The following is a 24,993-nucleotide window of genomic DNA, read 5'->3' on the forward strand; positions in this document are numbered from 1 at the left end:
GTGCATATGAATCGCACCACAACAAAGACTGAAGAGAATTACCACCAGAGCAAGGCTCAGGCAACCGTTAAACCAGTTTACACACTTCAAGTGAAGCAACATCCAGAATTTAAGTGGTTGCTATCTTTAGTAAGTACTGTTCTAAAAATGTTGCTAACAATAGAGACACTTGATTATTGTTTCATTAACTTTACATTGCCTGTATCCATTTGGCTTAGGCAAACCCTAAGCATCTTGTCAAGCAGGGGAGTCAGAGTGGGGCATACAACACATCCTCTCTGGATGACCAATAAATTGTTCCCCCAGGGGATAGCATCAGATTAGATGAGGTTCATCACTTAATTTAGGAATAATATGCACCATTTTAGCTGGAAGCACCATTCAAAAGATTGCCATGGATTGGATGGAGAAACTATGGGGAAATCTAATCTATAGTTTATTTTAAGTGTTCTGTTTCTGTTTGTGGGGGCGGAGTTTGCTTAAAAATGCTTTTCTGGGAGCTTATCTTAGAAGATGATGAAGAAAAATCAAAAACTGAGGTGACCGTGGCCTCCATATAAAAATGCTGAGGCATATCTGGTTATTTTCCAAGACAAAGGGAATGGAAATGTCAAAAACTGATGAGAATAGGAAAAAAAAAATATGAAAGAAAAAATGACTATGAATGAGAAATAAGAAGACTGCACCAAACTGGCACCTGCATTACCATTATCCTGGTTGGAAAACAGCCTACTTGCACTGGAGACCGTCTTGCCGATGTCGGCCAGTGACCGCAGGTTCGACTTCTTGGTCTGGTGCCTGTGCTTGCGCAGCAAGGTGTACATCACCTTGTCCTTCAGGTCGGCTTTCAGCAAACCGTTGTCAATCTGACTGTCAGTGATCATCTCTGCACAGAGTGGGAGGAGAGAGGGAGGGAGGGAGGGAGAGAGAGAGAGAGAGAGGAAGAGAGAGAATAAAGGAGAGTGAGGCATACAGTAGAGGCGGTGGTTTTCACAGTTATCGCTAACACTGCAAGAGCTTATAGAGTTCTAACTGCTGTTAGCTTTGCGGTGTCATTGTTTAAAGCTTCAATAAAACATATTATACACCAAAGAGAAGCACTATGTCAATAACAAAGAGACAAGTTATTCAAACCAATGCCACTATGGTATTGTATATAGTATTATATATTTGTGTGTCTTTGGGCATTGGGTTATGTAATTGTCTTATGTCTGTCCATACATTTTCTTTGTCTAACATTGAAAATCATATATTTACTGACTTTACTGTCAGTAAATATATGATATTCAATGTTAGACCAAAGAAATTGATACTGAATGTATCATTACCTTTAAGTCACACAAGCCAAAGACAATGAATTAAAATAAAACGTTTGCCATACAATGTATTTCATTTATAGTCTCAATGGCAAATTTAACTAAAGCACACCGAGCACAACTACTACTGGTGCATAATTTTCTTCCACACATTCATTTTTCATTTATTTTTACATCATGTTTTTAAATAGCCTAATTGAAACAGTGCTGCTCCCACACCTTTATATGATATTAAAAATAGATTTTAAGTCGTTATCAATGGGAATAAGAAGTCTTAATTGCAGTCTATGGTTACACCAAGACTCTGATGCAGGTATCCAGACGGTCCGCCCCGTACATTTTGAACAAAGATCTATTTGTGAAAGAGGGTCTGGAACCTCAATGTAAGGTTATGGCCCCTTAGGCTCTTGTCTGAACGGTACAAACATAAATGGCCTTTATGTGAATCTTTCAATTCAGTTTCCTCAATGAAAGGTTCACCAGTGTCCACTTGATTCCAAAAATTAGTCCAGATTAATATTTCCACGCCATAATGGTTCAGTTTGACTCCAGTAGGACCATATGCATTGCTGTTGATATTAATTACCACCGCAGAAGGAATTGATAGAGAATGCTTGCTTGTCTTAACTGGCAGCAGAGATAAATTTAGTCTTTAACTGTCACGCTAATCCCTGGTCACAGGCATATTGCTAGAGGGTGCATTCTCTGTTCTCTTTATAATTAAACTTAGCAGATGTTCTGTATATACAGACTGCCAATAAATTGCAGGTATGTCTTCAAAAATTTCATCTAGGCCCATTACAATTGTTCTACGGATTACAAAAAAAAGGTGATTTTATAATTAAACACCTGAACTTGTTGTGTTGTAGTCCCAGCTATTGCATAAGAGAACATTTTTCCCTGAGCTCAACGGATTCAACCATCTGGATATCCACACAACCTCAACAGTGAGGGGGATGAATATAGACGCACTGAATGCCTCTATAAATACGACATGACACAAGGAGCGGTCTGACACTAAGTAAATACCCCGGCCCCTGAGAGCCGCAAAGGCCAGTGTGTCACATGACAAGCCTGGCCCCCGGCGCAATTCTGCAAGGACAGACATTATTCCAGTCCTGAGCACTGGGTTTTTTCCAGCTCAGCCAATCACAACGCAGCCACCCCATCCCAACCCCCTGCTGTAGTTTCCCAGCAGGGACGTGAAGAGAGGCAGCGACTTCAGGAGCTGAATCCTTCACCTGCCGGTACCTACCCACAACCTGGGGGAGCGTCGATGCCTCCAGGTCCAGCAAGATGGTCCCTTTCTCTATGCACGTCCGCAGCTCGAACAGGCTGTGTAAGGACAACGTGGCCACGTGGGGCTTGCTCCACCGCTCTCCGCCCTTCTCCACCTTCTCCTCAAACTTGATCCACCTGCAGGACGAGAAAAAGGCCTCATGAGACTGAAGGTAAATACGTGAAGCACTTACTGTTCCCCATACCACAGCTATCGGGCTATAGGCTCACTGCTATCCTCACTGCCATTCTGCTGCGGTTTCAGTTTCCACACCCTCAGTAACAGGTGGACTAGCTCCAATCTACTCACTAGAAGAAGAAGGAGAATAATGTAAATTCGGAGTGGACCCACATATCTGACACCTTTATTTGTGTATGTTACCAAGCAAGTCATTTATCTCTAGAAGAACAATGTGGGCTAAATATAACATTCCATAGTTGCATATACGACAGATACACACAGACATTGCTGACAGACAGTCACACAGACACACGCGCGCACACACACACACACACACATTCTCACACGTCTTCCTTAGATGTTTCCTAACATATTCTTAAACTGAACATATGCATACACAGTACACCTTGAAATAAATTTCCAGAGAGTATCCATGACGTCACTTCAAACCACTGATAATTTTGCAATACATTTCTCCCTTTTAAATAACTTCCTATGACCCTTTTACTTTTTGTTGCATCTCAATCACTGTAGGCCTGTGCATCAATGCTATTATTATATCACCAAATGACAAAAAACTTCCTCCACGAAGAACAAACTTTGGTCTTGTTTCACAGCTCTGTGCTTGGGGGTTGGGGGGGAGGAGGGGTGAAGCTGCATCACATCCAAAATGGTGCTGATTCAAATGAGGGCTGTACAGAGTGTACTCTTCTCTGTACCAGTCGTACCAGTAGGTCTCAACCATGACTTCAGGATGCTCCAGGCTTCAGAATGCTCTTTCTTCATTCCACTGATGTAGCTTCTCATAAAGTACAACTTCTGAATCTCTGAACTTTCTCACTGAAGTGAAACTCAGAGCACTGCCTTTGAACATTGCTGCACTTGACTGTTAAATAAGTTATCGCAAAACCCAATATATGCACTTGTAGCCTTTTTTGCACTGTTGGAAGGTTACTCATAACCAATCATTCTACAGTTTCAGAACACCAACAGAAACAAAGCTGTAATGTTTTCCAATATAATTACAATAATGATAGCAATTGGTAGTGATCATGATAGTATGAATGAGTGTACTTTAAATTTAAAAGTTCAAATTAGGACAGATAAAAACACGAAGGACCTAAAATAAGAGACAGAACAAACTTTCTCCGCTATTTGAAGCCAATTGCTCTCTACAACCACCTGTTATTCAAGTCAGAGGAGGATGTTCATTAACTGGTTCCATTCAAGCCGAACAAGCAATGAGAAGTTTATCAGGGGAAACAGTATTAACTGTTTTCAGTTACTACCTAAAATAAAAGTGCTAAAAAGAAAATCATAATTCATAATTCATTTAACAATGTTTTCGGTAAGGATGGTGGCCAAGTTTAAAAATAGCATTTGAGGACACTGTCCCATTGAAGCGTCTATTTTGGCATTCTGACACGAGCAAGCACATGGCAAGAAGCCAAAAGTGCAGTTAATGAAAAGATCTGTTCACCACTTCTTGAGGTCTTTTAAGAGGGCTCCGGGAAGATAATAACATAATACTTTTATCCAGTACTCAAATAATAACCATTTGGAACTTTATATTTTTGGGAATTACATACATACAATCCAAATTGTGAAACATCACTGTTATTTTGTAACATGTCCTACACATCTAAAATCTGTTGCTATATCCTGAAGGCCATATATGTAGATTAAGATAGTTGATGTTCAGGCCATTTCAACAATGTAGAAAATGCTAAATAATAAACAAGCAATGGGTAAACATTGTTATCCAAATAAATGTGAAATTATTCCATCAGATTAAAGGAACAGCTTTTTAAACAAGTCTGAGTGGAGTCTGTGTTTGTTTTAGGAGTCTAATCATTTTTAGCATGTGATTTTATCACCACATGGCAACCAGCCTGCTTCCGAATCCCATCAAGTCCAGACTAGCGTTGTCTAGGCTATGCCTTCTGCTGTCTTAGGCTGCTGTCAAAACTTCTCTCAGTGTCTTCAAACTAAGGGAATCTTACTGTGTGCGTGTGTGTGTGGGTGTGTGGGTGTGTGGGTGTGTGCATGTGCGCATGCGTAAGTTAGTGAGTGTAAGGTATATTTTCCATATGCATGATGCATGTGTGTGAGTGTGTGCACTTGCCTGCCTGTGTGTGTGTGTGTGTGTGTGTGTGTGTGTGTTTGTGTGTGCTTGTGTGTGCATCTGCATGTGCATGTGTATGTGCATGGCTCTGTGGGTGTGTGTGTGTGGTATATTTATCATATGGAGGAGTTTGTCTGTGCGTGTGTATGTCTGTGTGTGTGTGTGCGTGAGTGGGTGGTATATTTACCACATGAAGACGTTTGTGTGTGTGCATGCGTGGGTGGTTTGTTTCAGCGCTCACCTTGCCGTTTCCTTCCACTCCATCTCCTGGCCATCCACGGACAGCAGCTCGTCCAGCTCGGTGAAGAGCTGGGGGGGCGGGGGGCCGTCGTCGTCCTCCCCCAGCATGAAGCGGATGCGCTCGGCCGCCGGGGAGACTAGGAAAGGGAAAATACTCCGGCTCACTGCCTGGTAGCAGATGACGGCCGTCCGGCTGCGAGTCTTGCCCTCGTCCCCGTACCCGTTCATGGTCGCGGGGGCCGGGGGGGCCTTGGCGGCGGGCGGGGGCTGCTTCGCGGCCGGAGGAGGAGGAATTTTTACCGCCGCCTCCGCCTTCTCCTGAGCCTTCTCCTGCGCCTTGGAGTCATTCTCCTCCTTGGTGGAAGACATCAAACCAATGGACAGCAGAGCTGAGGGGGGTACGGGTGGGGGCGGGTGGGTAGGAGGAGAGCTATACTGGCCCCTCTGCAGCCAAAGCGGAGCTAGACATTCATCCCCGGTTCGACAAGACCAACGGCCGCACTCCGTCCCCCACTGCAAGCAATGAGACCCAGGTAAAGGGGGACCCAGTCTTTCCCCCTGCCAGTGCCCTCCCTCCAGGCCAAACAGTTCCCCCTCGCCATTGGTCCACGGGGACGCTTGGCAACCAGCCCCCGGCCCCCTCATTAACAATTAGGAAGTGCTTCACAAACTGTTCATTCTTCACAAGAGGGGCTTTGCTTTCCTTCTCTCTTGTCTTCTAATTTGAATATTTAGTCAAGCATCAGTGCTCTTGAAAAAAGACCCGCAGCGCTCAGTACTGATGATATATAAATACAACTTTCCCACTGCAGAGCCTGCGAAGTGCATCTCGAGCGATGGACACGGCGACAGGGCTGTGGGCACTGTATTAGAAGTGCGGACTCATTCACAAGTCTATTCACGGCATCCAGAAACAGGGCATGTGATAATAAGCTACAGTTTATGCATAATGGTACAAGTACTCTACTCCCTTCAAAAAAGAGCCATTATATCCACTCAGTTCTGTTTCAAGCGGTGACCCGGATGCTCATGAAATCAAGCTCAGTGAACTAATCATTCGTTAAAAATATGTAAAGCAGGCTGAATTTTAGCACCTCTACCAGAATTATGGAAAAAACAGCAAACAATGTCATAAATGGAGATACAAGCACACCACTGTGATTGACAGCTAGCCATCTCACTGGTTTCAGTCATGTACGGGTTTCAATTAAATATGCTAGAGTAAATATCCTAGACAAAAAGTCCCTTTCCACCCAATCGAATTCCATCATCCCCAAGGTTCACTCCCATCCAAGGTTCACTGTGCACTGTCATCACCAGAAAGCACCAGCTGGAAATACGGTATAATATTGTCGGTGGAAGTATACATGGAATTACTCCAATTTTTAAATAAAATGTTCAAATATTCATTTTAATACTAATTATTAATTTTTCTCCCTAATATTGAGTGCCTAATAAAATTTGTAGGCTTGTCCTTCACAATAACATCTTTCTTCAATTTGGGAGGATACAGACCAGAATGCACCTCCTGCAGGGGACCAATCGGCTTGAGGTACTTTTACACACAGAACAGGGTGGGATCCTGCAAACTAAAACCCGCCCTTCCTTGGTGATGATATCATGGTAACATTGACCAGCTGGTTGTGTAAGAGCAATGCCCACAACACACACAATTTACAGGTAGACAAAAAAGTAGATAGTAGATCATTTTGGTGATTGCTGAACGTGCCAAACTGTTTGCAGAACTACTGGATTCTGTTATACCTGGTGTCTTGACAGCTTAACCTGGGAGACGCATCAACTCTATGGTATTTTGCATAATTGCTAGTGCATAGACATTCTGGCTTCACACTGCTTGTTATCAATAACAATAGTGAGGTTTTCGCTGCCAGACACAAATATAAGTGGCAGGCTTCACAGACTGTCATTTCACAGACCAACAGGATTAAGTACACTTTGGAGGGCAAAACAACAGAAGACAAAAAATGCTGGTGGGGGAAAAAGTTATTTGAGGTCTCAGGAGATATCTGGATTGAGGTCTGAAAAGACCTAGTTCCCCTGGGCAATGGTGCTAAGATTTGCACTGATAATAATGCACTGCAATAAAGAATATAATTTCAGAGTTAATAGCAACAGTTTAAACTGCACTACATTGTGAAATAAACAGGCATATTCAAGCCACTGCAGTTGGGTTTTTTTTTCAGTTGCTAGGGAGATGGGCGCTCAATATGGTCGAGTGAAAGGGAGACCAGGCACGAAAAGGGAGGGATGGAAATGAAAATCCCATCGTTCAAACGAGCTCCAAAGCTTCGTGCGCGGCAGCCAAGGGCCGCGTCCGTACAAAGGGCACTTTGTCTGAGCCGAGTGGGCACATGGGAAAGGAGCGGAGAAAGAATGTTCGCTGCCCGAAAGGGGCTTACTAGAGCTGCCACTCCGGGCGGCTTTAGCACCGTCCGACTTTCGACGAGATGTACGCCCTCCCAAAATCTCCCGCTTTCAGGACTTTTTAACATCGCTCTGAGAGAATGCAGGGGTTATTCTGTTACTTATAACTAGAGTGCAACGGTCTTTAGATCCTGACAACTTCTGCAACATACCTCAAGCCAGAGCCAGAGGAAACAAAACTAAACCGTACCCAACAGTTGGGCCTTACTGTATGCAAGGGGTCCCAATCCATCCCCGAATCACTTGATTCATCAAGTGTGGTTTTGTTTTAGTATTTATTGATGTACAAAATAATTTGACTTGCAAAACTACAGCAAACCTACATGGTTTGCTGGGTGACTCATCCTATTAAGGTAAATTGTGGCTGAAATTGAAAAGCGGGTAAGACTGGTTAGCTTCCTGGGTATCGCTAAAGCCTGTTACAACATCATTCACATAGACGCTGGCATGGTCAGGAGTCTTCACCAGATCTTGGGCAACCTGCACAGAAGTTCTGACACCCTACAAACATTAGAACTCATTGGACAGATTGAGAAAAAAACTCTCACAGCAAAGAGCACCAGCAGCACTAAGCTATATACAATTACACTGGCTACATGATCTGTGTGGTTTTCTCCAAATGAGCGTCAGTAATACATTGTTTGTGTCTCAATGACGGACATTTAGCCTTCCCCATTCTTTCCTTGCGTGACTACGCATGGTCCTGCATTGAGCTGGTGGTTTTGTGGCAAGCCAGCTTTGCAGTACAAATATTTTTTTGACTAGCACCACTTATAATGCATTACCAAAATATCCACAGAGTATCTTTTTGATAATACGGTGGATGACAGGCTTAAGTAAATTAATGCTTTGCTCAATTTTCAAGACCCAGCCAAGATTCGAAGGCTGAATAAGAACAGCACATCCTCTTATTAAAGTGTAGTGTTACTATACATAACACAACTAGTTTGCCACCAGTTTAAGTGTGGGTGTTCATCTGAATGTAAAAAATGGTATTGTATTTGCTTATCTAAATAATTAGTTTCCTAGCAATTCACCCTTTGCTCCATATGAAGCACAGTACAGTATATGCCCACTTTAAATAAAGAAGAGAAGAAAGAAAATCCCAAAAAATATATTTTGTTTCAATCCCCCACCAGTGAGCAAACACACCTATAGTATCACAATCATATTACACACAATACTGTAAAGGTAGGCCAGCTTTGGGCTATCAGACTACACAACTACTTATATTAAATAAATTAATATCAGTCACCCCTTAGTGAACTGTGGCTTTCCTTGTTACATGATCTGAATGTACACTCATTTAAAGTCCTCATCCTATACAACCCTATTCTTCCTATTTGCCTCACTGCAAAACAGTTTATTATGTGGAACAGGTTCAGCCATTTCAAAGCCATGATAAAAGACTGTAACTGAAAAGTGCAATTTTGCTCTGTTTAATGATGTGTTGAATTGAACCGAATGATGTACTATCTTGGCCAGGTCTCCTTCGAGATTTTCAGGTTCAGTGGACTTCCTGGATAGATAGGAGTTAAATAAATACATTAAATGAAATTAATTTCTCTTCAGTAAATCCCCACACCTGTCCACATGGACCAAGGCTATTGCTCCTCTGGCAGTGTTCCTTCCTCCACAGATCTGTGGTGAAGTTTGCATGGGATACCACCATTCGCTACTTTTCTCCCTGTTATAGTGCCTCCTGGAATCCCACCATATTTTCTTCACGTCTCCTGCTGATAACCTCATTACCGCCGAAGGACTCATTTATTCTGCGACTGAATCCCAAGCTATTTTGAGTGAACTTTGTTTGAATGCACTTTGTTTTGCAAGTTACTCCGGGTGTGAGTGCCTGTCGAATTAATGTAATGAAATGCATGTGCTGTGCATTTCTTGCTAAAGACTTGAGCTATCGCTGTTAAGCTCTCAAATGTGTAGTCTAGTTATGCTGCAAAAAATAAAAATATTTATCATATTTAGACTTAAAATCTTAATTGTATTACTTTTTTCCCTAAATAAGACAAAAATATCACCAATGAGGAGAGACAGTTTCACTCAATCAAGACAATTTCACTTGTCAAGTGAACAGTAACTTAAAATAAGCTAACATTTTCTACTTGAGAGAAAAAAGTAAGATTTGAAGTCTCAGTATACGACTAAAACACTAGTTAAGAGAGACCTTTTTTTGCTGTGTACTGCCAGATCAGGGTATTTGCAACCACAACAGAGCAGTAGTGCAAAAGCACCGCGTGCGGTGAATGTAAAACAAAAAACTATGCAGCCAGAGAGCCGGTTCTCAATGAAGGGTCTCTGGCGAGGACCGGGGCAATTCAACACTGAGACTGCAGAGGAAACCATCAGTCCAGCGCTAAGCAACTGCCAGTCACTGTGAAAGGGGACAATGATGCCGTATTGTGCTTCCCCTTAGCAACGGACAGCGGCTTCAAGGCCCCAGAGCAGCCAAATTTATAAACAAGCCGAGTTCCTGGAGTGAGCTTCCAGCGCAAGTCGGAGAAAAGGAGGTAAAGCCCCCATGATGAACAGTGGTATCACAGGCGCTTACAGTGAGACACATCTTTCTCATGAACTCTCTGCTTCTGAAGGCTGTTACATACCAAATATCCACATGCATATCAAGAGTATGAGCCAACCAGGAAAGTTTAACTTATACTTTAAAGGATGCTGGCACATAACCCATTGTAATAATATCATGCTGATGCTCATGTACCGTGCTCAAGTACTGTGTAAGAGCACAAAGCATGTGCTTTGGCCTTAAAGGCAAACTCCTCCAGGTTTGGTTCACAGGAGCCGCTGGTGCATGCAACCATCCAAGTATAGAGTATTGTAAGGACGTTTACAGAAGTGTGCGCCTTATCAGACATCAGACCCCCAATGGAAAACAGACTGTTTGCTATGCTGACAGGGAGTCAGTGGGTGTGATAAAAAATAAAAAAACAGTGCTCAGTCGCAGAACATCCTGCTGGATCAGCATTATGTAAAACTTGGGTTCTACATAATACAGTGTAATCACGATTTGGATTGTTGGAAAGCCAAGGTCGTGGGGAACAAGTCGGTGTCTTTGGTGGTGGGGTGCTGAATAAAGATCTTGATACCTATGGGTGTGGCATGCTTACAGAGTTAGCGCAAGAAGGATCAATAATGATCATTGTACACTTTTGCACCATTGTATACAGCCATTATTAACATACTGTACAATAAACGGCATTCATTTTAATATACACATAGAAGTCAGGATATCTGCACCCAGTAGTCACTCGCCTATACACTAGTGGCATAGCAAAATACACAATTGTATTTATGCAGGCTACACAAACCAGAGGCACATCCATGTCTACTAAGATAGATAGCAATCTGTATAGAGCCACACAGATTAATCCCATTCCACTAGCACCGGGTAAGATTACACACGGCTCTTTTGTCAATTCAGATGTTTAGTGTGTCGGTAGGGTTTCTTACAGTTTGTGACCTTGACGTGATAAGTTCTGGTTTCTTACAGTTGGCGACCTCGATGCTGTTTGGTGTATCTGAGGGTTATCTTACAGTACAATCCACTTCTATAGAGAAGCATTTCCTATGAAGCACAATTGTCCTGACCGCATGTGCTGCGCATTCTCTTCTCATTGCATGCATAGAAATTCATTCCACTGAATAAAATGGGTACCCTGCTATGAAAACTGCATCGAGGCCCGCAGGTCTGAAGCAGAGAGAATGGGTCTGCCTTGAATCTGCACACATATAGAGCCTAAAAGGCTTCCAAGACACGCAGACAAACTGTAGACGGCAGACAGTGAGTATCACTTTCCCTGGAGCGGGGATCCATTGCGCCAGCAGACAGAAGCTGATGAACGGACAGAATGCACGTCAGGCGGAGTCACATTTCTCCGGTCCGTACCGTGACTCTTCCCTTTGTTCCCAAACACAATGAAAGCTCTTGTGGCCCTGGGAGAGTTGTTTGGATTGCTTGGTTATTTTCACCTCCTCTGTAAGAGCAAAACCTCTATCACCACCATCACCCCTCCACCCCCCCACCCCCCCTCCGTCCATCACATCAGCTGCTGTAATACAAAGATAATCACAAAGCAAGCAGAGGATTACCGCGCACTAATGGCTAATGCAAGATCACATCCAGCATAATCTTCTCCGAACCCTGCATATTGTTTGAAAATGAAATGCTTAAAATGAAAGGTCCAGGGCCATCTCTGCACTGATCCTGTGGATGAGCTGCACGAGGTTTAAGCTAAATAATGTCAGTTATATTTAAAACTCCACTATGAAAAAATAACACCTAGTGACATTGTTTGGTCTGACATCCAGTACCGTTCTTCTATAAATACCCCTTGCAGGGTCCTTCATTTTGCTTTGGGCTTGCATAATGAGTCCAACTCAATACTTTCCCCAGGGTTTCACAGTAGCAGGCACTGAAGCCCAAAATTCCAACAATATCTACTCACATGTAAATGTTAAAAAATGATAAAATTACAGGAGCTCAAATACTGGGACTTGGTATGACATTTATGCCATTCAAGGAAGATAGATAGAAATAGAATCGATTTGCTGTTTACAGTTACAGCACCTACAGCAGACATTATATATTTAAATACTCACAATCAATGGTTATTTCAGTAGATTCCATTGATACTTTGTGCTTTTGTGTGAAAATTAGTTTAATTTTGCTTTGTTGCCTGTAGTTGCCATATGCCTTATTGCAAATGTGTTTATTTGATGTACAATTATTTAAATTCAATTCCTAAAATACAACATGATAATTGTGTCCGAAAGTTCAAAATTCCAGTGGTCTAAAAACCAAAAATCCAGCACCTGTTTTGTAAGCTGAAAATGAGTAACCTCAGGTCAGCTAACTTTGGGTGCTCTAGCATGCACTTTAATGTGTCTATTTATGTGGGGTAACAAACAGCTAAATCTTTGTTTCACCTTAACCCAGTCTTGGGGGACAATTTCCAATGTCTGCATAAGTTGAATCAACTGAAAAAATATTAATAATAAATAAATAATATGTAAGCAAAACCTCAGTGGATTCAGGTTTCATTGTAAAAATATGACAATAATTTGAGCCAGAATCAAGTTTGGGCTACTGCTCAATTCAAAAGGAAACTTGTCATGGAACAGGCATATTTCTTGTCAAGATTTAAGTTATGCCCATGGAAACTTCTACATCTCAGAATAAACTAGCTATGAGGACTTCTGGAAAAAGCAATGTTTGGCCTGATGATGCTGACCGATGATGTAGTTGGCATTTATCATAGGATGCCAGCCAAACTTCAACAAACTCCAAATAGAAAAAAAACGCCAGGCTTGATGACAGAGGCCTGCTTTGCATCTGCCAGCCAGTACCGAATCAACGACAACAAGACTACAAATCCCATCTGCTGCCTATCATGTCAATCAACCTGGTGACCCCTGGTTCATCTCGGCCATCTTGCGAGTGCCACAAGCATAAACAAAGCTATGGTGGGAAAGATCGGTCGCATTAGATGTTTCCGGAAGAAACCACGGGTTCTGCAAGGCGCCTTTAATCGCCGCGGCTCCTTAATTAGCGAGGTCTCGGGAGGAAGAGGATGTGGGCGGTTGCTGCCGGACCACGTGCAGACGGCTAATTAATATCTAATCCCAGGCCGCCCACCCCCCTTCCCCCGGGAGTGGAAGTTGTCATGCGAATCGTGTGCCGTTGCGCAAGGCCCGGCGCCTCATCTCCGTGGGGATTAAAGCACTTCGCATAATTAGCTCCTGTTTCCAGGAGCAGACCGTAAAGCCAAATAAAGCGCACCGACATGTTTGTTAATAAGACTGCAACTGCAACAAGTGGTGACTTCGGAAGATATTTATTCAGCTTTATTGAGTCCGCAGAGGGCACAATTGGGGGTGGGGTAGAGGAGATGAATTTGCTCAAATGTGACGTTTTCACGAAAGAAACTACGTGTCACTTTATATTCAGGTTGTAAAGGATTCACTATCACATTTCTTTCCCTCATGAAACAATGTACTTCCATTTTCTAGAAGCAATGTATGCAAGTTTTTTTTTTATATTTTAATTGTGCTAGAGGACAAGCACCTTTAATCTGTAAATCACACTTTCAACAATCAACAACAGTTTTCAATACGTTGCATGCAGTGAAATCAAGACATCAACAGATGTCTTTTTCCCATGGAGAAGTGTGAATGGTTGTCGGTTTAAATCTGTGGTCTAGTGGGCTCTAGAGTTGGATGACAATGCACCGTCTCGGCAGGTCCTCACTAATGAGCACAAAACTGTGTGTGTACAGTCGGACCCTTTGTTTTACACCACATAGCTCTCTGTCTCGGTACGTCCTGCCAATTCCTCCTCCAATAGGTCACCTAAGGTGTGGTTGCAGCCAGGACACCCCAGGATGTTAGCATGGTTCCAGAGCAGCTTGTTAGTCCCCAATAGGTACTTCATTATAAAGGGAACCCAACACAACCAAAACTACTTCCACTTAAAGTTCCTTAATAAGTCCCCCTCTTGACCAAAGAACTACAGAAATGAAATGCTTGCTCATGTAACTCAAAAAGAAGGAAGCACGAATGACACTTACAGTTTCCCATGGTTTTATCATTGACACACAAACCAGACTTAGGTAAAGAACGAGGTTGGATTAACTAATTATGACGGGGGGATCTAACTGCTTTACAGGGGATTATTGCAGGCTGGCGCTCCAGGAAGGGGAGGAGCCATCTTAAGTGACCAGCAGGCAAGAGGTCTCAGTGAGACAGTGTCCTCCAGGTCTTCCAGTTCAACCTGGGGGCGTGGGGGTTTCAATGTCCTGAACGGCCACAAACTAACTTAAGGGAGGCCTGCCTGTAGTTTATAATTAGTCACTTGGCAGGCACTTTTAGTGAAAGGACATACAAAAGCACAACCTCTTACTTCAGTATTATTCACTCACTCCACTGTCCACTCATGCCAAAGGTGATCTCATTCTGCAAGGAGGAAACCTATTCTCTCAAGCCAAACCCTGCTGGGATGCCTTTGAGGTCACCGACAGCCACCACAGTGACCTCAAACACCACGCAAGCGGACGAGTTACGCTAGCATACCGACCGCAGAGCAGTTCCGAAGGGGCATCTGCGAATAATCTCCCTAAATCTGCTTTGGGTAATTATGTCGGGAGAGTCGGAGGGAGCCAGGTTCGATGAATCTTGTCCAGGAAACCTGACCCCAGCACCGCTCCAGTGACACCATTGCTCAGTCAGGGTACCTCAGGCCATACTTTTTTTCCCACAGGCAAATGGCAGGACTTCCCGGGGGCCATTTTGCTCCGTTGTGAATGGAGAAAGCAGGCACAGGATATTTACTGCACACATTCCTTCCCCGCTCACCTCCCCGTGCGCATGTTCCATCCGCAAGAGCGATGGGACGCGTTACCGGGAGCTCGTTCTCCCTAGGAGACCCATGCGTTTGGGCGAGGTCCAGTAGAGTAGATTCAGCAATACGTGCTTACTCTAATGAGAGGTGAAGGGGTTGTTGGCAGTTTTTCTAAATGTGTTTCAGGTCAGTGGTGTAAGGAAATCCATTTGCTCCTATAAACAAATACCACATCACTGTGTGAAAAACGTTAGCCATTAACTAATCCCAAAAAGGGATCGACAGAAGTTAGTTTTCTTTTTTACTAATAATATTTTCATTATATTTACTTAATTTTGGCAAAAACAAAACAAATGTAATCAGTTTCAAACAGAAAAAAAACACAACAAAACCGTATGCAGAGATAGCTAAGGAGTAAATGGTGGCAATGCATCACATCCGAAAAGAGCATTTCTGTGTACATATAACATAGGCATGTGTGTGTGCCTCTAATGTGAATGGCCTTGCAGTGTTTATACAATAATGTGTTGGCTGTGAACGAGCATGGGTGACTGACCGAGGGACTTTCCTTCAAAGTAAAAAAGTCTGCGTTTAGATTTTCAACACTGATAGCGCATGATCCCTGACACACTTGTATATATGCATGTGTATGTATACAAGTGTACCTTAGCACCTTTATTGTGCTTTACTATTGGGTGGAAAAAAAAAAAATTGAATGCTGTCAGTACGATTCCGTGCAATGAAAAATGCCTGTTGGAAGGCACCCGTTTTTTTATGTAAAGTAATGTTTTCTAGCCAATCAAATCAACACATTGAATGCAGGTGAATCTAAGGTGAAGCCAATGATTCAAACCAGTGAAAATGTACTCACTGGGAAGCACAGGAGTAACTGAATAGTGAGAGCATGTGACCATTACAGCAGACTTCCGTAAACTGCGCCTGAGAATCTGTTAAATGTCGGTCACGTCCCTGGCGTGACTATGACTGCTACAGTAACAGTAAGATGAGAGTTTCTTGAGATCTATCGAGATATGACTGCCCCGGCTCCAGACTAGCGTACGACCGACACTATAAAACGCAGAAGTCTCGCTGTCAGTTGGACCATATGAGCACACGTGATAACCTAGTTTTCTCCAGAAGGCCAAAAGAGTGATGAGATTTCCAGGAACTGAATTGCCGAAATGACGAGAAAGAACACACAGTGAGGGAATACTTAGACCCTGCTTTGTTTGCTAAGCCCGGAACTCGAGAATAAAATGGCCACCTACTCCCTGGTAAGGCCACAGCATGTAAATGAAGATCCAACAGAGCTCAAAGCGCAGAACAATGAACCGTCTTTGACGAGGGACGTGAGCGAGAGAACAAGAGGTTTTTTCATACAGCCAGATGTATCAGAAACAGCCAGGAACAAAAGAAAATTTGTAATCCCTGGTTATAATTCTAATGCATATGTAATGACTGCCAACCCCAGAGGGTGCGCTAACGCTACGCAAAACTTCATTGTTCACATCATATCAATCCCTACTCCTGCCAAAGCCGATACCTCTGGTTGTTGTAGTTTTTTAGCGGACTGACACAGGGGTTCCAAAACCATATTGTATCATTTCCTATTCCAGCGAGTACCCAGCACCCTAGTTTTTGTAGTTCTTAGGTGGGGAGAATATTCGTACCCAACCATTGTGTAATTTATAGTTTTAAGATATGCTGAAATATGGAAAATATAAATACTTTACATTTTCTTTACAGCATATGTTGTTTAGGATGATTTGTGTGAATTACAGCGGAAAGGGTAGTTTGCCCTTTTCAGATGCAACTTGTGCCCCACTTCAGTCACTCTAATGACCCACCAGTGGATACCAGCCTTGTCAACCAGCAAGATCTGTAGTTTCAGTTTTCGGTCATTTTGGTTTCCATATTTTCTAGGCTTAGGCACACTGAAGGACAGAGCTGAGAGACCACTTGAAATGTCCAGCTGGAGACAGTTAGCCTACAGATAAGAATCGTATTTAGGAGAGCCAGGCATATATAAACAAATGAGGTTAAAGGTTTGCCTCAGCCACGGCCTATTGTAAGAAATCAATGGCAGCCATGATACAGCCCTTTGTAGTTAAAGTGGATCCTGATAGATAGAAGTGGTATGGTTCCATCTTTTGTCTCAAAAACCAGTACATAAAATTTAAGTCGTAACCTAACGTGATGCTGTTTAAAAGTCTCTGCAATCTTCATAGGAAATGTGTTTACGTCTCTCATGGGCTAAATTACCAAGCCGTTGTATAAAAGTGGGTGCTTTAAATAGTATCCACACAAGGATTTACTCAGAAAGTACTCTTGGAATATGACGTTGGTAAGTACTTGATGGCAGTCAGTGAGATCTGGAAAAAGTCATTTAAAATGGAGTGGCCTTTGTCCCTTGAGGTGTTAGCCTCAGAGCTGAGATATCCGTGTGGAAAGGCCATTGTCTCAGCTGAGCTGTAATCTCATCCCTTGTGATATTAACTTTCTAAGAAAATCCTGTAGGTGCACAGAGATTGAAACACATGAGACAAATCCACCATGCCTTAGGGAACATGTATGCATGCGCACACACGTGTGCGTGCGTCGGGAAAATAATCATTTCCTCTGGACATCTGTTGTAACTGAGATAAATCTGATTGCTGCAAAATGTAAATGGAAGAACGTTCTGTGCTTGGAACGGCTTTAAAACTTCACAAATTATTGTTTCATTTATGAACCTGACAGCAACAGGAAATGTTGATACGCTCCGGGGCTCACAGACAGCCCTTTTCCTATACGTAAATTAGAATATGTGAAAATGTTTATATTTCCATTAATCACAAATTCAGAATTCAGTGAGGGCTATCATTATTGGTTCATTTCTTTAACTTCAACTGACAGTAAAAAAAAAAATTTTTTAAAAGTTTTGATACCTCAAAGAGAAACTGGAGAGACTGGTATGGGCATGCCTTTTCCTACGCTTCTTTTGATTTCAGCAAATCAGTAATATATTGCTTTAGACTCACATGTTTTGCTAAAGCACTAACTCTCACTTCAGATAATTGCTATCCCTGTCTGTGATCGAGCACATCCACTTATATATTGTAGGAACAAAAACAGAACAAAACTAATGTATCAATGATGATCTTGGCTTATGTACGGACACTGTGAAAAGTTTCTGTTCAATTTTGGCTGCTCAGAAAACTCAACAAGCATTGCCAGAAGTATATGAAAATATCAACAGTGCAGCAAAGTGGAGAAGCACACTGACGTTAAAGTAAAAGTTTACATTCCAAAGGATGGTTCCAGCCTAGTAGCTGTTTCCAAGAGCAGACTGATATCATGACTACCAGTACAGTCTGGCACTGCAGAAGGGGGTGCTGCAGGCCCTACAGAAGCATTTACTGTAATTCTACAACAGCATGTGGAACAGCCTGGGGGGATATTATCTCCATATTCTTGGCTGGAAGAATCTGAGGTCACAGTGAGGGCATATTTTATTCATGTATGCCTACCACTGGAGATAAAATCACATTGCAAACAAAAGAGGCATAGAAGTTCCATCCTCAGGCTTCAGGGAAGCATTGTCAGATATTTACTGGTGTAATTCTATATTCTGCTAATCCTGCTCACCATCTGTGGACAGTTGTGGAATTTACAGTAAGTATCACACAAATGATACTGTAAAAGAACCGTGTCAATGCTTTACTGGCAAGTTGATCAACAGCTGACACCAATCTGAGTCAACTGTCAAACACCATTCCTATTGAGCTTCACCTTGAGTTTCAGAAAAGAACTCAGACTATAGTTCTATTATCTGTTATGTGGTTGCTTGATTTTCTGTGGTAGAAAAGGTGCAAACTAGCTCCATGTCCTGTGGCTAGGGCGTTTCCATCAATTTAAGCCAACATCAATTTGAGCAATTTTGTACAGTGAGGGGATAATTTCACAGAATTCCTCATTTTCCAAAACTCATCTGAGCAAGGGCCAATGCTTGATTCTGCTCATTCATCATTGCAAGCATACTTCAAGAATGTCAGGAATCTGCCTTATAACATTCACAGTATAACATAAATGAGCTCTCTATATGTACAATACTCTTAATGGGGTAATTTGATAGTCATCTGACATCAGGGGAGGCAGTCCATTTGGCATAGCTCTCAGAGTGAAGACATTTTACAGGGGACTTTACAAGGGTTCATTTGTAGGCCTCTCTCTCTCTCTCTCTCTCTCTCTCTCTCTCTCTCTCTCTATGCTTTAATGCAAGCACAGCGTTATTAACTAGCCTCCGTGCTCCTGGCGTCGACACCAGCAGAAAGGCACGCCTCATAAGTGGCAGCCCTCGGGGGGGAAAGCAATTTCCCAGAGATGGAACTGGCGGCCTCCAACGCACGCCAGTCCGTGGCTCACATTAGCAGCCGAGTCCCCGTTTCGAGAGGCTATTACTTACACACCGAGGCTCGCTCCCGCCTGTCTGAGCACGCTCGTTACCCCGCCGAGAGGGCCCCGGCTATCCGTTCCGACTAAACGGAGTCGGCGGTCCCCTCGGCCGAGCCGCCCCGGGGCGTTTTTTCGGTGAGAGAGCAGGGCCGTGGTGATCTCGGGCGACACGCGTTTTGGGCGCACTTACTGAGAGGTTTGAGGATGCTGCTCCCGACCTCGTCATAGTTCTCCGTGTCGGACTTGTCGGAGGCGTACTCCGACGCCTTCTCCTTCCTGTCCTTGTGGCCCGGCCTCCTGCGGTGGCGTCTCCGTCTCCTGTAGCTCTTGGGCACGCGCACGCCGATGTAGACGGTGTGGTGACCTGCAAGGGGGCCCGGAGCAGTCAGTCATTTCAACAGATTACAGCGACTCGCTGGGAAATCAATTACAGAGACACAAGGGGCTTACCGGGCAAATGGGTTAACTCATTTTTAAACACTGTTCGCCAGTTGGAGCCCTGCCATTACATGTGTAGCTGTTCACAGTAATCTGTGTACTGACAAACTAATACAATACATTAGATTTAACTGTGGAGAACAGCAGATCCGGACCAGCTCCAGTAGAACACACTGCTTTACCCATGGTTTAAAATCATGTCACTTTACTTTTTAAATGTATTTATCTATCTGTCCATTTACAGCCAATTGTTTTTCCAGTGAAGGAGATGAAGTGGCAGTGCATTTTTTTGTCCAGATTCAGCATGACATCACTAGCTCTCCTGAGAAACCTGGGTGTTTACACTTCAGGGGGGAAATATTCAACAGAAACGATGAAGTCAGCATTTGGGTGTCAATAGTTTCCTTCTGGTCCTGAGGGGCAGAGGTTTTGTCATCTGTCCACAAAGCAAGGATATGAATAAATGCCAAGCACTTCCCAAATGCGATTTATACAGGAAAGGGCTTGACCTTTCCCGGGAACAGTCACCGAAAAAACGGTGGCCACACCAGATATTCAGGTTAACAGCTGTCTGGCCAAGCTAAGCATTCTTTTCGCATATTCCATGAACACATACGCACAATAAGCATGTTCACACTCAATGTTCATTATTTAGGCATTGCTAAAGGCTCTCTAGATATTGTAGCCGAAACATATAAGAGCATATAAGAATGCTTTTCAGTGATTGTAAGCCTATGCTCAACTTCAGTGCTTAGCAGTTACTGCCTTAATAATTCTAAGTCAATGTTAAAGAACACCATTGCTTTTAATCACCAATAGTGACTGTGTATCAGCATTAGAATGTTCAGTTAAGAACAGTCTAATCACAGATTTATGATCTTGACCTTTAAAGGGTTAAACACATTTTAGAGGAAACTGACAAAGTCAAGTTAACAATGTACCATTAAGAGGCAAAAGTGACACACCCATCTCATTCGCTTAAAAAAAAAAAAAACACATTTATTCAGCAGAGTGGTAAATGGACTGTTTTAATGCCGTTAACAGCAATTAAGGGAGCTGGGTACACAGTTGAGCCATGTGCCGCTTTGTGTGCGGAGGGAATATCATGCGCGCAGGTCAAGCATATAAATCAGCCAGAGCTGTCAAACCTTTCCCTGCAGACACAGTGAACCCACCACCCTCTCCCAGCCAGGTCGCCGGACGTGTTCCTCATATGCCCAAATGTGGGACTGCTGATTTTTGAATGCACCTCAAAAATATACAGTAAAACCTGGACTTATTTAGCTTCATAGCTGATTATTTCTAATCAAACACAGCTTGGCAAAGTCTGTAATCACCAAGATGAAATCACCAAACTGTGTTAAGTGAAAAAGAGAACTTTATTTAATTGTATTGTATTTAATTTGGGTTTAATTTATTTAGTCTAGGCCTATATCTACAGTATATAAACATGTGGGCAAATATGTCATTATGGAGAGGGGGGAGGTGAGGCTTTACAAAGAGAATTTGTGAATCACATATCCTTTTTGTCTTCAGAATAAATGGATCAGGGAGAGCAATAAGAGACATTAGAAGTGAACTTCTTAACCCCAAGCTGAAGCCATATTGTGTGCCAGTATCACCTGCATTGCAAGCTTTCCAAGGGGATTTTGGAAAAAAAATTGCACTTCAATGGCACTGAAGTTTTCACAGCCCAGACACCGAAAACATAAAAGCATAACTACACGGAACAAGGGATTACTGTATGTAACTGCATCAAGCCACAACAGCGGATTTGGTATGCAAGTGCTTTTTTGCACCTGCTTGTGTTTATGCTGTTCCAAATTTATTTTGTAAGAAACTCCATCCACAGTGTTTCTGTAGTCACAGTGGTTTTCAATACAGGCAAATGTCTAAAATTTGCCAGCATATAAAAACAAACCCGCCCTGAAGCGCAGAAGTTTGGTCCAGTTCGTACACACCCACAGTATAAATCATTCAGTAAATGTAAAAATGGGGCGGCCAGTCCGTCCCATAAGCTACGTGGGGTAGGTGGGTTACAACTGTTGGCCACGTCTTACTACAAGCCCTAAGAGCACAATGTGGGTCCAGATTTAGCAGGCCGATATGATTTAGCAGCTTTTTATTGTGCTGATCTGTTAAAGTCCTATATTTGCTTCTTTTTTTTTTCCCCCCACCATTTCACAGTTTCCAATGTGTGTTTGCTTTTACTGCATTACTGCCCTTTGACAAATCCTCTCTAACCCTGATTCAGGCTGGACCGGGAGAAGTGCATGATCCCCGTCAGACACTTTGATGAGCTTTATATGCACACATTAATAAAATACATATAATAAAAAATTATCTGTGCAACCACAACAGAATCAAAATGGACATGGCAACCAGCTTACAGTCAATGGAAAGGGTGGGGCGGGGGGGGAGAAAGAGTGTCCTGGTTCAGCACAATGCCAGCATGGCCTAGCATCGAACTTCCTGTCCTTTGCTGGAAGGATTTCTTTAGAGCCTTACCAGAAAACAGAGTCTAAATGTTTTATCACCAGATGAAGAAAATCGCTTGTGTTTGCAGTCGGCCTTGTTCGGTCCATTTATTTCCCGGTGTTGTGTGCTTAAGTTTCCCCAGTAACCAGGCTTTGGGGTTTTTTTTTTGGGGGGGGGAGGTGTCAGCGTGGGAAGGGGGTGGGGTGTGTGTGGGGGGCCTGGGGAGCCGGAGGGCGGGGGGGGGGGGAGCGGGGGGGCACTGGTATCGAAGGTGGCACTCAGCCACACGGCACACACAGCATGCTAATTACAACAGCGAAACAAAAAGGACCTCCTACTCAATCAATGGGGCTCCACCCAAACAAAAAAGGCTCATTAATTTTAATGTTATGTTAATTGTACTATTTAGAACATTACTCTTAGTTGTTTTTTCCCCTCCCTAGTGGGTGGACTGTGGCATTACAACAATTCCTGCATTACCCAGAAGTAGCCACTTACAGTAGAGCATGGAAAAGGATTAACAACTCAGTGTATCCACATCTTTATCTCAAAGGCTCTAAGTGATCTGTAACAGGGACAGTCGTTTGCTCATCATGTTCATTTATATCTGCTTGCAGTGTTTAAATTTTTTTTTAAAACACTCAGCATAAATATTTTTGTGTTTTTAATATGCTTTTTCTTTGAAAAAGTTTTTCTACATTTTCATATATTCACATTTAAGCGTGTTTGATCTTTTCTCTGAGAATTTAAATGGAAATGGAAATTAATTTAATCGGTTGAAACACCTGTTCTCAAGATGATTTTCCAAAATACTACACAGTCAAACCCTGAAATTTATTACTTTCTGGCAAGGCACCAGAGTAACAACTGTAAACTAAAAGTGGCACTTACAACAGGAGCTTAAATGGAAACAAAATAAATAAAACCTGGAATACAGCCTGCACTAGGGCCCTCACACTTTCAGTCACGGAAATTTCCATGTGACAGCTGTAAGTACGACATATCTGTATTCAAAGACAGATGACAGAGCAGCAGGGGTGAAGAGCGCCCGGAAGTGCGCTGTAGCCTTTCAGAAAAGCCGGCTCAAAGACACGAAGCAGGAGGGGGCACCAGGAACAAGGCGCAGTCGGGGAGACACACGTAACCCCTACGCAGGGCGCAATATTTATTCTGAGTCTGTCCACAGGAAGCTCAGAGATTGCACTTGGGCTCAAATTGGGGGGGGAGCGGGGAAAAAGGACCCTCTTGGAAAAACAAGACAAGCTCCTACAGTATGGCCGAACGCCAGTTCTGACCGGTGTCTTTGTACACAGTAATATTTTTGGTGTTAAATCAACTCTTACAAAGTACACATGGTCTCTATTGCACTCATATGTACTCTGTTCAAGTTGAATCAATAGTGGACATTTTACTGTGTAGACAACTCATTACACACGGTAATCGGGTGGATCCATGTCACTGCATACATTTTTGAGAAAAACAAGCCCTACACAACAACACTATATCTGTGTCAAAATATGGCTTTGGTTGTGATTCATTTACTTTCCAGCAAGAGCAAGTCATAGTCACTGACTTCCGATAAACAGTGAGAACTGAAATAAGCCATTTCTCACATTTAGCTTTGTCTGGGTAAGGAGCTAAATACAGATGCTAAGACAGAGACAGAAACTGTTTGTGTTGGCTAACTGAACCAGAATGAGGTTAAAGTAGTAAACATCATCACATGGTACTTCTGCCCTATTTCATGTCTCACAAACTTATCCTACTTCCTTAAGTCAGCACATTTAGCTAGCACAAAAGAAATACATCTAATGACAATCAGCTAAAGTTCAATATGTTTAATTTCCTTGGGAGAGGGTGGCATTTGGAAGAACAATATCATTTGGAAAAGAGGGAAGGCTGGGGGAGGAAGAAGGAAAAGGCTAAAGCCCACAGATAAACTTAAAATCTGCTGGAAATTCCTTATCTGCTCATTTTGTTTGTTTTTTTGTTCTTTTAGTAAAAAAAAGAATCTGAAGAAAGAAAAAAAAAAAATGGCGGCGGCCTCACCTTCCACCTCCTCCTCGTCGCAGACGTGCTTGAGGAAGGACGCTCCCCGGTCCAGCACGGCCTCGTCCTCCATCCTGTAGTAGTAGAAGAGAAAGAAAGACTGCTCACACCTCTCCTCCAGCGAGGCCGTGGAGCCGTAGCAGCTCCGCGGCTCGGCCACCCGCAGCGTGCTGCTCGGGCTGCTCGTGTCCGCGCCGTCGGCGGGCCGTCGCCGGGCCCCCCGGAGGTCGGCCCCCAGCGCCGCCATGAGAAAATAGAAGAAGGAGAAGGGGAAAGGACAAGCGAAGGGACGCTCTCTGAGGGGGGTAAGCCTTGTTGCTCGGAAGGAGGATCCTGCCCCTCGGGCGACGGCTCTACCGGCAGGTACGGGGGAGTGAATCGCGGCCGTGGGGTGGGGGGGGGGGGGTGCAGGAAGTGCTGGGTCTGGCGATTAAAGTCTAATTGAGATTGATGTGACGGAAGGGTGACAGCCATTGGCCGCACGCAAATCCACACCTTTCAAGGAGCTTCGCTCTACTGTCTCATACACACACAGATACACACACACACACACACACACAATATGCCTACTCCAGCTGGCCTATAATGCGAGAGTACCCCCCCCCCACCCATCCCCATCACGTGGCTGTCTTACGAAGATCCTCCC

At 43.3% G+C, this 24,993-nt stretch overlaps 1 protein-coding gene across 9 annotated transcripts in view; it reads right to left on the reverse strand.

The window, feature by feature from the left end:
* slc4a4a (solute carrier family 4 member 4a) overlaps positions 1 to 24,993 on the reverse strand; it is a 70,783-nt gene that overhangs the window by 36,899 nt on the left and 8,891 nt on the right. For 3 of the 9 annotated variants that reach the window (XM_064296624.1, XM_064296626.1, XM_064296627.1), the window contains exons 2-6: positions 24,348 to 24,421; positions 19,573 to 19,746; positions 5,142 to 5,277; positions 2,572 to 2,732; positions 707 to 886 (exon numbers count right to left, since the gene is read on the reverse strand). In XM_064296624.1, coding sequence (XP_064152694.1) covers positions 707 to 886; positions 2,572 to 2,732; positions 5,142 to 5,277; positions 19,573 to 19,746; positions 24,348 to 24,421 — 725 coding nt within the window. Of the gene's footprint in view, positions 1 to 706; positions 887 to 2,571; positions 2,733 to 5,141; positions 5,278 to 19,572; positions 19,747 to 24,347; positions 24,678 to 24,993 lie in introns of those variants that run through there. The other 6 variants (XM_064296620.1, XM_064296619.1, XM_064296618.1 and 3 more) reach the window with 5 other exon arrangements.

This window comes from Anguilla rostrata, chromosome 10, assembly GCF_018555375.3.
Source record: "Anguilla rostrata isolate EN2019 chromosome 10, ASM1855537v3, whole genome shotgun sequence".
Classification (NCBI taxonomy): domain Eukaryota; kingdom Metazoa; phylum Chordata; class Actinopteri; order Anguilliformes; family Anguillidae; genus Anguilla; species Anguilla rostrata.